A 13,337-nucleotide genomic window follows, 5' to 3' on the forward strand; every position below is an offset into this window, starting at 1 on the left:
CCCATTGCTGTTTTTGTATTGCTGTCTGCTTTCGTAATGTCTGTTGTGACTGCTGCAGATTCCCAACTTGATACTCGAGCTTACAGAGAGGAACCAGATGAGCACGGCAGACTGTGGCTGACGGTGGCTTTGGGCCCAGTGTGTCGATGGGGATGACCAGCATTGCTTACCCACACTTGTATTTACTTATTAATTATTATTATTAAATCAGACACAAAGCATCACCCAGTAGATGAAGGCCAGTATGGGCCATTTGATGACCATTTGAGCATGTTGCATTGCAGCAGATAAAATGTTAGGTTTACAAAACCCTTCACATTTTTCAGAGAGAATATAAGAGTCAAGTGCACGACTTGTAAAAAGAGGCACGGATTACTCTGGACATCAAATGTTTTCAATCTTTTTGTTAATTACGATAGACTGTGTCAAGCTGAACACAAATCTAATTTCTGATTGACCAAAATACCCAGGAATTTGGAGAAACCTGGAATTCACTTTCATTAAATTTAGGGGGTTTAACTGCTTAATGATACTGACACATTACATTAGTTCAACTGAGCTAAAATGGATTCCTGCTGATTTCAGTGTCGAACAAAAGTTGGTCAGCATTCAAGGATTCCACTTGCCACGATACGGACTTATTTTTTTTTTTCCATTGTTGCAGTGTCCTGGTGAAACATGTCACCATGTTCGTCACGGATTGCACCAGATTTAATGGGGAAGAAGTCCAAGCGCGAATTGAGAAAATGAATCTTTAGCAGCACGTTGCATTCCTTAATCTTGGTATCAATTCTTTGTGTTTTTGTGTCAAATAACGAAATCCTTCACCTTACTAGTTTGTTGCTTTCACAAAATTTTTTTTATCAGCCCTAGTTTTATATTTTTGTTTCCTTTTCATATCTTTGTGGCACATAAACCATTTGTCAACCCAACAGTTTTCTGTCCTGTAAGCGGCCGGTCCTTTTACTGTAATGAGACCTTCCCATTCACAGTACTTGGTATATCTGAGCTGCACTTGCATGGCGCGCAGTAGCAGGGCCAATACTTCTTAGGTCACCACATGTTCCAGTTGTTGTTGTTGTACTCTATCTATCTATCTATCTATCTATCTATCTATCTAGTGGGATGCAAAAGTTTGGGCAACCTTGTTGTTACGATAAAAAATGTCAGTTAAATATATCATATAGGTACGGAAGCGTATTAGGGCCACGGTGAAAAAAAAAATACGGACACAGCGAAAAAAAAAAAGACTAAATGTCGAGATTAAAGTCGACATGCTGACTTTATTCTCGACATTTCCACTTTATTCTCGCCATTTATGTCGAGATTAAAGTCGACATTTACACTTTACTCTATTGTTTATTTTGTCAGTAGAATGTCGCAAACTAAACATCTTAAAATGAATGTTCAATTTACTAGATTTTCTCAAACCCCTTCATTAATTAATGTAGCACATTAAATGCTTTATATTAAGTGTTCCCCGACCCAGTTTTTAATCTCTATGCGCTTCTTCAACTGACTTCCTCTTGCAATGAGAGGCGCAGACAGCGATCGCCGCACATTGACTTCATGATGTTCCTGCTCTAAGAACATTCAGAATACTAAGAGAAATACTTGATATCTTCTTCACGATGAAATGCAATAAAGCATGTATTAAACATGGGTGGCGGGGGGCACGGTGGCGTGGCTATAGAGCTGCTCCCTTGCATTAAGGGGTCCCCAGTTGTATGTTCAGTGTAGTGAACTTTATGGCAAGTGTGACGAGGCTCCAAAAAACTGGATATATAAATGGGTATCGCACAGGTTTAACTGGAATATCGTGTAAATGTTGGGTTCGTGATGTGGCGGTCGGAGACACGAACGCAGAATTCAATGGATGTTGTTCTGAGCGGGCTTTCTTTATTACATGCGCGCTGTCTCTATCTGACGTACTAAACTTCCAGTTCCAATCCTTGTTTTTTCTTTCTGCACATAACCAATCACCACACGATAAACGTCTTTGTGAAATTAAAACAAGTTATAAACCTAGACCCCAGAGTTTTCAAAACTTAAAATGTACAGAACTTAAAATGTATTAAAGCATATGGGGGCACGGTGGCGTGGTGGTTGCACTGCTGCTTCGCAGCAGCAAGGGGGTCCCGGGTGTTCCCTGCCTTGAGTTTGCATGTTTTTCTGGTGGGTCTACTCGGCGTGTTTCAGTTTCCTTTCAAAGACATGTAGGATGTGGGGTTTTGTTATGTATTATTGACCCTGCTACTTTATATGTTGCACGTATTCATCCTGCGATGTGTTGGCGTCTCATTCAGGATTTACTCCTGCCTCGCACAGGATGCTTGCTGGGATGGGCGCAGCCCTGAATGGATGGCATAATTAAACATGTATAATGAAGATTTTTTTTTTTTAATTTCTGAAAACTCCATCCCAGCAAGCACCGTGCCCCCAAATGCTTTAACAATTTAAAGTTCTGAAAACTCCGAGGTCTATCTTATGGTGATTGGTTATGTGCAGAAAGAAAAAGCAAGGATAGAAACTGGAGGTTTAGTACGTCAGATAGAGACAGCACGCATCCAATAAAGAAAGCCCGCTCTGAAGAACATCCATTTACTCCTGTGTTAGTGTCTCCGACCCAGCAAGCCCAATATTTACACAATATTTAAGTTAAACCTGTGCGATACCCATTCATATATCCAGTTTTTGGGACTTTGTACTACACTGAACATACAACTGGGGACCCCTTAATGCAAGGGAGCAGCTCTATAGCCACGCCACCGTGCCCCCCGCCACCCATGTTTAATACATGCTTTATTGCATTTCATCGTGAAGAAGATATCAAGTATTTCTCTTAGTATTCTGAATGTTCTTAGAGCAGGAACATCATGAAGTTAATGTGCGGCGATCGCTGTCTGCGCCTCTCATTGCAAGAGGAAGTCAGTTGAAGAAGCGCATAAAGATTAAAAACTGGGTCGGGGAACACTTAATATAAAGTATTTAATGTGCTACATTAATTAATGAAGGGGTTTGAGAAAATCTAGTAAATTGAACATTCATTTTAAGATGTTTAGTTTGCGACATTCTACTGACAAAATAAACAATAGAGTAAAGTGTAAATGTCGACTTTAATCTCGACATAAATGGCGAGAATAAAGTGGAAATGGCGAGAATAAAGTCAGCACGTCGACTTTAATCTCGACATAAATGGCGAGAATAAAGTGGAAATGTCGAGAATAAAGTCAGCATGTCGACTTTAATCTCGACATTTAGTCTTTTTTTTTTCGCTGTGTCCGTATTTTTTTTTTCACCGTGGCCCTAATACGCTTCCGTATATAGGAGACACACACAGTGATATTTGAGAAGTGAAATGAAGTTTATTGCATTTACAGAAAGTGTGCAATAATTGTTCAAACAAAATCAGGCAGGTGCATAAATTTGGGCACCGTTGTCATTTTATTGATTCCAAAACTTTTAGAACTAATTATTGGAACTCAAATTGGCTTGGTAAGCTCAGTGACCCCTGACCTACATACACAGGTGAATCCTATAATGAGAAAGAGTATTTAAGGGGTCAATTGTAAGTTTCCCTCCTCCTTTAATTTTCTCTGAAGAGTAGCAACATGGGGGTCACAAAACAACTCTCAAATGACCTGAAGACAAAGATTGTTCACCATCATGGTTTAGGGGAAGGATACAGAAAGCTGTCCCAGAGATTTAAGCTGTCTGTTTCCACAGTTAGGAACATATTGAGGAAATGGAAGACCACAGGCTCAGTTCAACTTAAGGCTCGAAGTGGCAGACCAAGAAAGATTTCGGATAGACAGAAGTGACGAATGGTGAGAACAGTCAGAGTCAACCCACAGACCAGCACCAAAGACCTACAACATCATCTTGCAGCAGATGGAGTCACTGTGCATCGTTCAACCATTCAGCGCACTTTACACAAGGAGATGCTGTATGCGAGAGTGATGCAGAGGAAGCCTTTTCTCCGCCTACAGCACAAACAGAGCCGCATGAGGTATGCTCAAGCACATTTGGACAAGCCAGCTTCTTTTTGGAATAAGGTGCTGTGGACTGATGAAACTAAAATTGAGTTATTTGGGCATAACAAGGGCGTTATGCATGGAGGAAAAAGAACACAGCATTCCAAGAAAAACACCTGCTACTTACAGTAAAATATGGTGGTGGTTCCATCATGCTGTGGGGCTGTGTGGCCAGTGCAGGGACTGGGAATCTTGTCAAAGTTGAGGGACGCATGGATTCCACTCAGTATCAGCAGATTCTGGAGACCAATGTCCAGGAATCAGTGACAAAGCTGAAGCTGTGCCGGGCTGGATCTTTCAACAAGACAACGACCAAACACTGCTCAAAATCCACTAAGGCATTCATGCAGAGGAACAAGTACAACGTTCTGGAATGGCCATCTCAGTCCCCAGACCTAAATATAATTGAAAATCTGTGGTGTGAGTTAAAGAGAGCTGTCCATGCTCGGAAGCCATCAAACCTGAATGAACTAGAGATGTTTTGTAAAGAGGAATGGTCCAAAATACCTTCAACCACAATCCAGACTCTCATTGGAACCTACAGGAAGCGTTTAGAGGCTGTAATTTCTGCAAAAGGCGGATCTACTAAATATTGATTTCATTTCTTTTTTGTGGTGCCCAAATTTATGCACCTGCGTGATTTTGTTTGAACAATTATTGCACACTTTCTGTAAATCCAATAAACTTCATTTCACTTCTCAAATATCACTGTGTGTGTCTCCTATATGATATATTTAACTGACATTTTGTATCGTAACAACCAACGATTTATACAGGAAAATAATGACTATTAACAAGGTTGCCCAAACTTTTGCATCCCACTGTATATATATATAACTGTATATACACATAGTGGGTATAGAAAAGAATCACCCCCTTTGAAATATTCCCATTTTTTTTGCTTTACAGCCTTAAATGAAAACACACACAAAAAATATTTCTTCCCAGCTTTACTTACTCAGTGCAACATATAACATCCAAGTGAAAGATAACACAGCTACAGTTCAGAAAAATGCTAAAAAAATCAAAAAGACTGAGATTAATAAAGGATCACGCAACCCCCCCAACATTTTGTTGAACCACCTTTTGCTTTAATGACTGCCTTGAGTCTGTTGGGATTCTCCTCTATCAGCTCTGCACATCTAGATTGAGTAATATTTGCCCCCCTTCCCCAACTTTACAGAACTGTTCAAGTTGGGTCAAATCGGATGGTGAGCGTTGGTGGTCTGCTATCTTCAAATCTTTCCACAGATTTTAAATGGGATTTAGGTCTGGGCTCTGACTGGGCCACACAAGGACATTCACTTTTTTCTCCTTCAGCCACTGTGTGGTCAGTTTTGTTGTGTGCTTCGGGTCGTTGTTGTGTTGAAAGGTGAACATTCTGCCCATCTTCAACTTTTTAGCAGAGGGTAGCAGGTTTTCCTCAAGAATTTGACAGTGTTTTCCCCCATCCATTTTTCCTTCTACCCTAACAAGAACCCCAGGCCCTGCAGCAGAGAAACCCCCGACAACTGGATGCTGCCACCGCCATGCTTTACTGTAGGTATGGTGTGTTGTGAATGGTGAGCTGCATTGGATTTCCGCCAGGTGTACCGTTTGGTATTGAGGCCAAATAATTCAATATTGGTCTCTTCTGACCATAACATCTTTTTCCACTTGGCATCAGAATCTTCAAGGTGCATTCTGGCAAACATCAAAACAAGCCTTAATGAGGCCTTTCTTGAGAAGTGGCTTTTTCCTTGCGACCCTCCCGAACAAGCCATAGTTGTGGAGTGCTTGTGAAATTGTTGTCATATGCGCACAATGACTCCACTCTTTTCCATACAATCCTGTAACTCCTTCGAAGTGGTCATTGGCCTTTTGGTAGCCTCTCTTAACAGTTTCCTCCTTGCTCTTCCATCCAGTTTGGAGGGATGGCCGAATTCATAGAGAATCCTAGTAGTACCAAACACTTTCCTCCTCTTAATTATGGACTTTACTGTGCTCATTGGGATTGATAAAGCCTTTGAGATTGTTTTGTCTCCATCTCCTGCCTTATGTCTGTCCACAACTCGATCCCTGAGATCTTTTGAAAGTGGCTTGCCACCCATAGTCAGTTGTTTGCTGTCAGCTGTACTACCAAGCAAGGGGATGAATGTTCCAGGAACAGCTTCACTAATCACACTCATTACAACTTATCACAGGTGGAAGGAAGCCAGTAACCATAGTCTGAAATGGAAATGTCGGTCACTTACACCTGGAAAATATTGTTTAGGAGGGGGGTGATCCTGTATTAATCTCAGGATTTCTTGTTTTTTTATTTTTTTTATTTCTTCTGAACTGTAGCTGTGGTAACTTTAACTTGGATGTTAGAGATTGTATTGAGTAAGTAAAGCTGGAAAAAATATTGGTTTGTGTGTGTTCTTCTAAGGCTGTAAAGCAAAAAAAAAGGAATATTTCAAAGGGGGTGATTCTTTTATTTATAAACTGCTCACAAAAATTAAAGGAACACTTTGAAAACACATCAGGTCTCAATGGGAAAAAGAAATCCTCCTGGATATTTATACTGATATAGACTGGGTAATGTGTTAGGAACGAAAGGATGCCACATCGTTTGATGGAAATGAAAATGATCAACCTACAGAGCCCTGAATTCAAAGACGCCCCAAAAATCAGAGTGAAAAAATTATGTGGCAGGCTAGTCCATTTTGCCAAAATTTAATTGCAGCAACTCAAAATTGTACGCAGCACTTTGTATGGCCCCTGTGTTCTTGTATACATGCCTGACAACATCGGTGCATGCTTCTAATGAGATGACAGATGGTGTTGTGGGGGATCTCCTCCCAGATCTGGACCAGGGCATCACTGAGCTCCTGGACAGTCTGAGGTGCAACCTGGTGGCATTGGATGGACCAAAACATAATGTCCCAGAGGTGTTCTATTGGATTTAGGTCAGGAAAGTGTGGTGGCCAGTCAATGGTATCAATTCCTTCATCCTCCAGGAACTGCCTGCATACTCTCACCACATGAGGCCAGGAATTGTCGTGCACCAGGAGCCACTGTACCAGCATAGGGTCTGACAATGGGTCCAAGGATTTCATCCTGATACCTAATGGCAGCCAAGGTGCCTTTGTCAAGCCTGTAGCGGTCTGTGTGACCCTCCATGGATATGCCTCCCCAGACAATCATTAACCCACCACCAAACTGCTCATGCTGAATGATGTTACAGGCAGCATAATGTTCTCCATGGCTTCTCCAGACCCTTTCACTTCTGTCACGTGCTCAGGGTGAACCTGCTCTCATCTGTAAGAAGCACAGGGCACCAGTGGTGCATCTGCCAATTCTGGTATTCTATGGCGAATGCCAATCGAGCTGCATGCTGCTGGGCAGTGAGCTCAGGGCCCATTAGAGGACATGGGGCCCTTGGGTCACCCTCATGAAGTCTTTCTGGTTGTTTGGTCAGAGACATTCACACCAGTGGCCTGCTGGAGGTCATTTTGTAGGGCTCTGGCAGTGCTCATCCTGTTCCTCCTTGCCCAAAGGAGCAGATACTGGTCCTGCTGATGGGTTATGGACCTTCTATGGCCCTCTCCAGCTCTCCTAGAGTAACTGCTTGTCTCCTAGAATCTCCTCCATGCCCTTGAGACTGTGCAGGGAGACACAGCAAACCTTCTGGCAATGACACGTATTGATGTGCCATCCTGGAGAAGTTGGACTACCTGTGCAACCTCTGTAGGGTCCAGGTATCGCCTCATGCTACCAGTAGTGACACTGACTGTAGCCAAATGCAAAACTAGTGAAGAAACAGTCAGAAAAGATGAGGAGGGAAAAATGTCAGTGGCCTCCACCTGTTAAACCATTCCTGTTTTGGGGTCATCTCATTGTTGCCCCTCTAGTGCATCTGTTGTTAATTTCATTAACACCACAGCAGCTGAAACTGATTAACAACCCCCTCTGCTACTTAACTGACCAGATTAATATCCCATAAGTTTCATTGACTTTATGCTATACTCTGATTAAAAAGTGTTCCTTTAATTCTTTTGAGCAGTATATATATATATATATATATATACATAAAAAGAGAGAGAGGAAATCACAAAAAAGACAAGTGAAGTAAAATGGTACATGACCTTTGAGATCAGCAGGCCAAAATCTACAAGATACACCCAAAAGGAAACACCATTTAGGCAGGCCAGCCCCCTCCAGCCATTAAGAGGTGATCAGTGAGAGGACAGTGTCAGGTTAGGTCTTGCTCAGGTTTTCCACAGACTTTAGTGTTTCTCATTTTAGCCCCATGGCATGTTGATCTGTTCTGTCCACTGTGAATCTGCTCTTTCTAAACAAACTTACAATTTGTAGTCCTGGTGGGCCACAGTGGCCGGAGGTTTTTGTTCCGTCCCAGTTTCTTAATGAGAAGTAAATTACATCTGATGAGAGCAACTTATTACCCTAAACAACATTTTTGTGCTTCATTTTAGTTGTGTCACTTGTTTAGAATTCTCACTTTTAGTTGCTTATTTTAGTGTTAAACCGCTGTATTCGTTGTTTTAACTGCTGCTTATTAGCAATAAGATGCATACGACAAAGGGGCCCTCGAACTTCTCTCCATTTACACCTGTACATTCATTGTGAACTACAGTATCTGGTTTAATAAAATGTTTGGAAAAAAACAGAACAGACAAAAAGTGAAGGACAGAGAAATACTCATTCATTTTAGGCTATTTCAGATCATACAATGTAAGAATAACCTGACATGGCAGAATGAAAACAAGCCATGGAATTAAATGTGGTCCGTTATTGGTGGGATTGTATTCTAATTAAGCAGGACCAACGGTGCTCACCACTGCACTAGAGTGTTGGTGCCAGTAGGTATCTGGCAGACGTTATTGTCTTTGCTGCTCATTATACAATACTTGCTTTATTTTTATTTTGTATATATCCCCCAACCCAGAGTCAAAGACAAGGAATTTTATTTGTATTTGTTACACCATTTTATTAAAAATATTGATACAGCATAAAAATCATGACTGACAAAACATATGTACAAATTTTAAAAATAGAATACATCTTGATATTTGACCTCAGTGGTGTTTTAGAAAAGAATCCAGAATAAAACAAGGATACTGGAATGAATTATGTACTAGTGATGCATGCATCTTATTCTGGGCCTGGCTTCTTCCCAGCAGGACACTTTAAATACACTACATTATAGAAATGGTAGCTATCTCAAGATGGCAATTTTCAAAGTATAAAAAGTAAAATGTTAAAATGTGCAAAATATGCAACAACTGCCTGAGAACCAAACTGAGACTCCGACAATGGGAGAGCTGTCATTATGGGTCTTGCCACCAGGGGTCATGATGTGTATTTTTAATTTTCCTCTATTCTAAATTAATTGAATGTCTGGGACGGCGCACTTTCAAAGTCTTCAGAAGCAATAATGAACTGTACGGATAGATGGCGTTCTTCATGAATACAAATAGTTTCTCTGTCTGATATGTAAACAAACACAATTACAAACTATACCTCTGCTTCTCCAGTGAAATCGTATTTTGTTCAAAAAAAGTATATAGTAATGCATTGACGTCCTTTATAATGCATCCTTCCATAGCTTTCAATTGTCTATTTTTTGGATAATCACCCCCTTCTTCCAAGAGGCAATTGTTTGTAGAGATATGGCAGTTTCTCCTTGCCAGAATTCAGAATCACTGAAGTGCCCTAGTAAGGATATGCAGACACGGCAATGTACACAATGAACGTGGTCTGATACTCGATGCTTCCATCTGCACTGTAGGACAAGGCGCGCACTTTCATCCTGTACGTGTGGGGCTCTCTCAGAGGCCTGATGGTGAAGACAACTCCTTTGAGGTTCTCATCCCGTATTGCAAATGGGATTGTAGCATCCTCATCCACTACAAAGAAGGTGGTGCGGGGATGGACGACCCCATCTTGGGTGTAGGCGACTAAGCGGATAAGGTCTTGATTAGCAGCGATCCCAAAGGGAAGCGACACTAACTTGTATTCTAAGGCATATGGGCTCAGGGCACACTCCAAGTCATTTGGGAGGCAGTTTTTGAGGCAGAACCTACAAAAAAGACATTAATAGATCAAATACAAATCAAATCAAATCAAAAGTGGTGAAAAATGCCTTTGCTCTTTGTCTTGTGAAATGTCCATAACACAGAGGCTCTACTTTTAGGCAGTTGATTGTTAAAATATGGCACTTTACACGTTTAGCTGGAACATGCTTTGAAACCCAAGTCCTGTTCAATGTCTACGAGGGAAGGTTAAGAGGCCACATGCCCTGTGATGGACTGGCACCTCATCCAAGGTAAGCTCAGGTCTCTCTGTTCTGATGGGATATGCTTAAGCGTCCTGTGACCCCTACACATGCATTAAGCAGATTTCAAAATGGAAGCGTGTTTAGCAGTGGTCAAAACTCCATAATGTTTTGTGGTAGTTAAATTCTACAGACTATCAAGGTGTAAGGCAAAAACCAGCCTTGGCACGGTGTCCTGTCCACCAACGTACGCCAGAGTCTCAAATAAACCTACAGTTGTGCTTGAAAGTTTGTGAACCCTTTAGAATTTTCTATATTTCTGCATAAATATGACCTAAAACATCATCAGATTTTCACTCAAGTCCTAAAAGTAGATAAAGAGAAACCAGTTAAACAAATGAGACAAAAATATTATACTTGGCCATTTATTTATTTATTGAGGAAAATGATCGAATATTACATATTTGTGAGTGGCAAAAGTGTGTGAACCTCTAGGATTAGCAGTTAGTTTGAAGGTGAAATTCGAGTCAGGTGTTTTCAATCAATGGGACGACAATCAGGTGTGAGTGGGCACCCTGTGTTATTTAAAGAACAGGGATCTATCAAAGTCTGCTCTTCATAACACGTTTGTGGAGGTGTATCATGGCACGAACAAAGGAGATTTCTGAGGACATCAGAAAAAGAGGTGTTGATGTTCATCAGGCTGGAAAAGGTTACAAAACCATCTCTAAAGAGTTTGGACTCCACCAATCCACAGTCAGACAGATTGTGTACAAATGGAGGAAATTCAAGAATATTGTTGCTCTCCCCAGAAGTGGTCGACCAACAAAGATCACTCCAAGAGCAAGGTGTGTAATAGTCGGCGAGGTCAGAAAGGACCCCAGGGTAACTTCTAAGCAACTGAAGGCCTCTCTCACATTGGCTAATGTTCATGTTCATGAGTCCACCATCAGGAGAACACTGAACAACAATGGCGTGCATGGCAGGGTTGCAAGGAGAAAGCCACTGCTCTCCAAAAAAAACATTGCTGCTCGTCTGCAATTTGCTAAAGATCACGTGGACAAACCAGAAGGCTATTGGAAGAATGTTTTGTGGACGGATGAGACCAAAATAGAACTTTTCGGTTTAAATGAAAAGCGTTATGTTTGGAGAAAGGAAAACACCGCATTCCAGCATAAGAACTGTATACCATGTGTGAAACATGGTGGTGGTGGTATCATGGTTTAGGCCTGTTTTGCTGCATCTGGGCCAGGACGGCTTGTCTTCATTGATTTCACATTACGTTAATTCTAGTCATTGGGTATGTCAGACTTTTGAGGTCTCATCGCTGTGCCATGTCAGTGTGCACAACTGAACATCACTGGGCATGTCAAAATTTACCAGCTGTGTACCAAATCTTCAAGCGCAATCCTGTTCATCTCTTTTTCTGACAGCCAATAATGTGTTGCCTGATGGAGCCAGTGCCGTACCAAGGGATAATGGGTACGGTAAGTTCCGCCACAGTCTCGGCCCTTTGTTTTATATTTTAACTTTTTTTTTTCATTCTGCTGTGGTACCTAAAACATGTGCCATGAGACAGACGAGCTTCTCTTCTGTTTGTGGTGTCCAATGTGGACGAAGACTTCAGACCAGACAGCAGGTGGAATTATAAAGCAGCTTTAGTTTTCAGAGTCACAGTGAGAAAAGTTTCAGAAAAGCAGACAATCAAATATACATGACAGCATCTGGGCTCTTCTGAACCCCGTCTGTTGGGTGGGGTCCAGTTTTATACCCCTAGAATGCGTAATTTAATATCATTATGAAATGTAGCAGACAACACTTTATTATACACAATCCTTGAGCTCCTTCAACGCCCCTTATGCAACTTCATTTCTTGGCCCCTTTTGTTATGGCGTTCAGATGTAAGCTAAGGGAAAACGTGATAAGGCAGACTCATGTGTGGAATGCTTAGACCTTGAGTCCTTTGCACAAATATTTTTCTGTTTGCTAAAACAAAGCATGCTTTTACATGGTTTAGTAAAGCTTACTTCTCATACATGAATTAGTACAAGGGAACGAAGAGAACATTCGTCTTCCACACCAAAACACCTATGTTATGCTCTTATTTCTTGAACCTTCATTACTGTATATGAAGTGTACTTCTGGATGAGCATTCTTTGCTTGGCAGCTCTCATGCACACAACAGCCTACCACTACGACTATAGATACCATCCAACCTGTTGGATTTTATCAAAGTGAGTTGTAGGGTACATCAGACTGGGCAACCAGAGGTCACAGGAGTGCACTGTTGACTGCCTCTGACTCGCTAAGATTATATAAATAAAGGCTTTGTCTAAAAATCGCTGGAAAAGTTATTTAGTATTTAGTATGAGCTGACCTCCAGACAATGAAATTCTCTTCTGCTTAGAGTCTCCCACCTGCCTTCTAGCATACAGTGCCTGTTGGCTTTTTTAATAATGGCTTTCATTTGGCCTCTTCTTCTTGGTCGGTACGGTTTATACCCACCAGGCTACAGCTGCAGGTAAAAAAGGAGGACATCTCCAAAGCAGCTTCAGGGTGACAGAGGGAGTGCACAAAACTGGTACTGCTACAGCTCTAAAAATGGCAGCTTCTTTGTTTGATGCGTTTTTATCCGTGTTACTAACTTTTTATGCTGAAATGCATTGCTGGTATTAGATCACTAGCTGTCCTGTAACTTTGTGGATGGCTTGTTTTGTAGAATTTCCCGTTTTCCACTACAGTTTCCATTTACCATTACTTATGAAGCTGTGGTGGGCTGGCGGCCTGCTTGACGTTTGTTTCCTGCCTAGCACTCTGTGTTGGCTGGGATTGACTTCAGCAGACCCCCGTGACCCTGTAGTTAGGATATAGCGGATTGGATACGTGGACGAAGACTACAGACAAGACAGCAGGTGTGGTTATATAGCAGCTTTATTTTGCAGAGTCACAGTGAGAAGAGTTTCAGAAAAGCAGACAATCAATATACATGACAGCGTCAGGGCTCTTCTGAACCCCGTCTGTTGGGTGGGGCAAAGTTTTTATAC

At 41.5% G+C, this 13,337-nt stretch overlaps 1 protein-coding gene across 2 annotated transcripts in view; it reads right to left on the minus strand.

Annotated features, from left to right (window-relative positions):
* Positions 1 to 9,395: 9,395 nt before the first annotated feature.
* The window catches only part of hmcn1 (hemicentin 1), a 280,760-nt gene continuing 276,818 nt past the window's right edge, over positions 9,396 to 13,337 (minus strand). For both annotated transcript variants that reach the window (XM_039735773.1, XM_039735774.1), the window contains one exon: positions 9,396 to 10,098. In XM_039735773.1, coding sequence (XP_039591707.1) covers positions 9,732 to 10,098 — 367 coding nt within the window. In that variant the 3' untranslated portion in view covers positions 9,396 to 9,731. The remainder of the gene's footprint in view (positions 10,099 to 13,337) is intronic.

This window comes from Polypterus senegalus, chromosome 14 (assembly GCF_016835505.1).
Source record: "Polypterus senegalus isolate Bchr_013 chromosome 14, ASM1683550v1, whole genome shotgun sequence".
NCBI classification, from domain to species: domain Eukaryota; kingdom Metazoa; phylum Chordata; class Cladistia; order Polypteriformes; family Polypteridae; genus Polypterus; species Polypterus senegalus.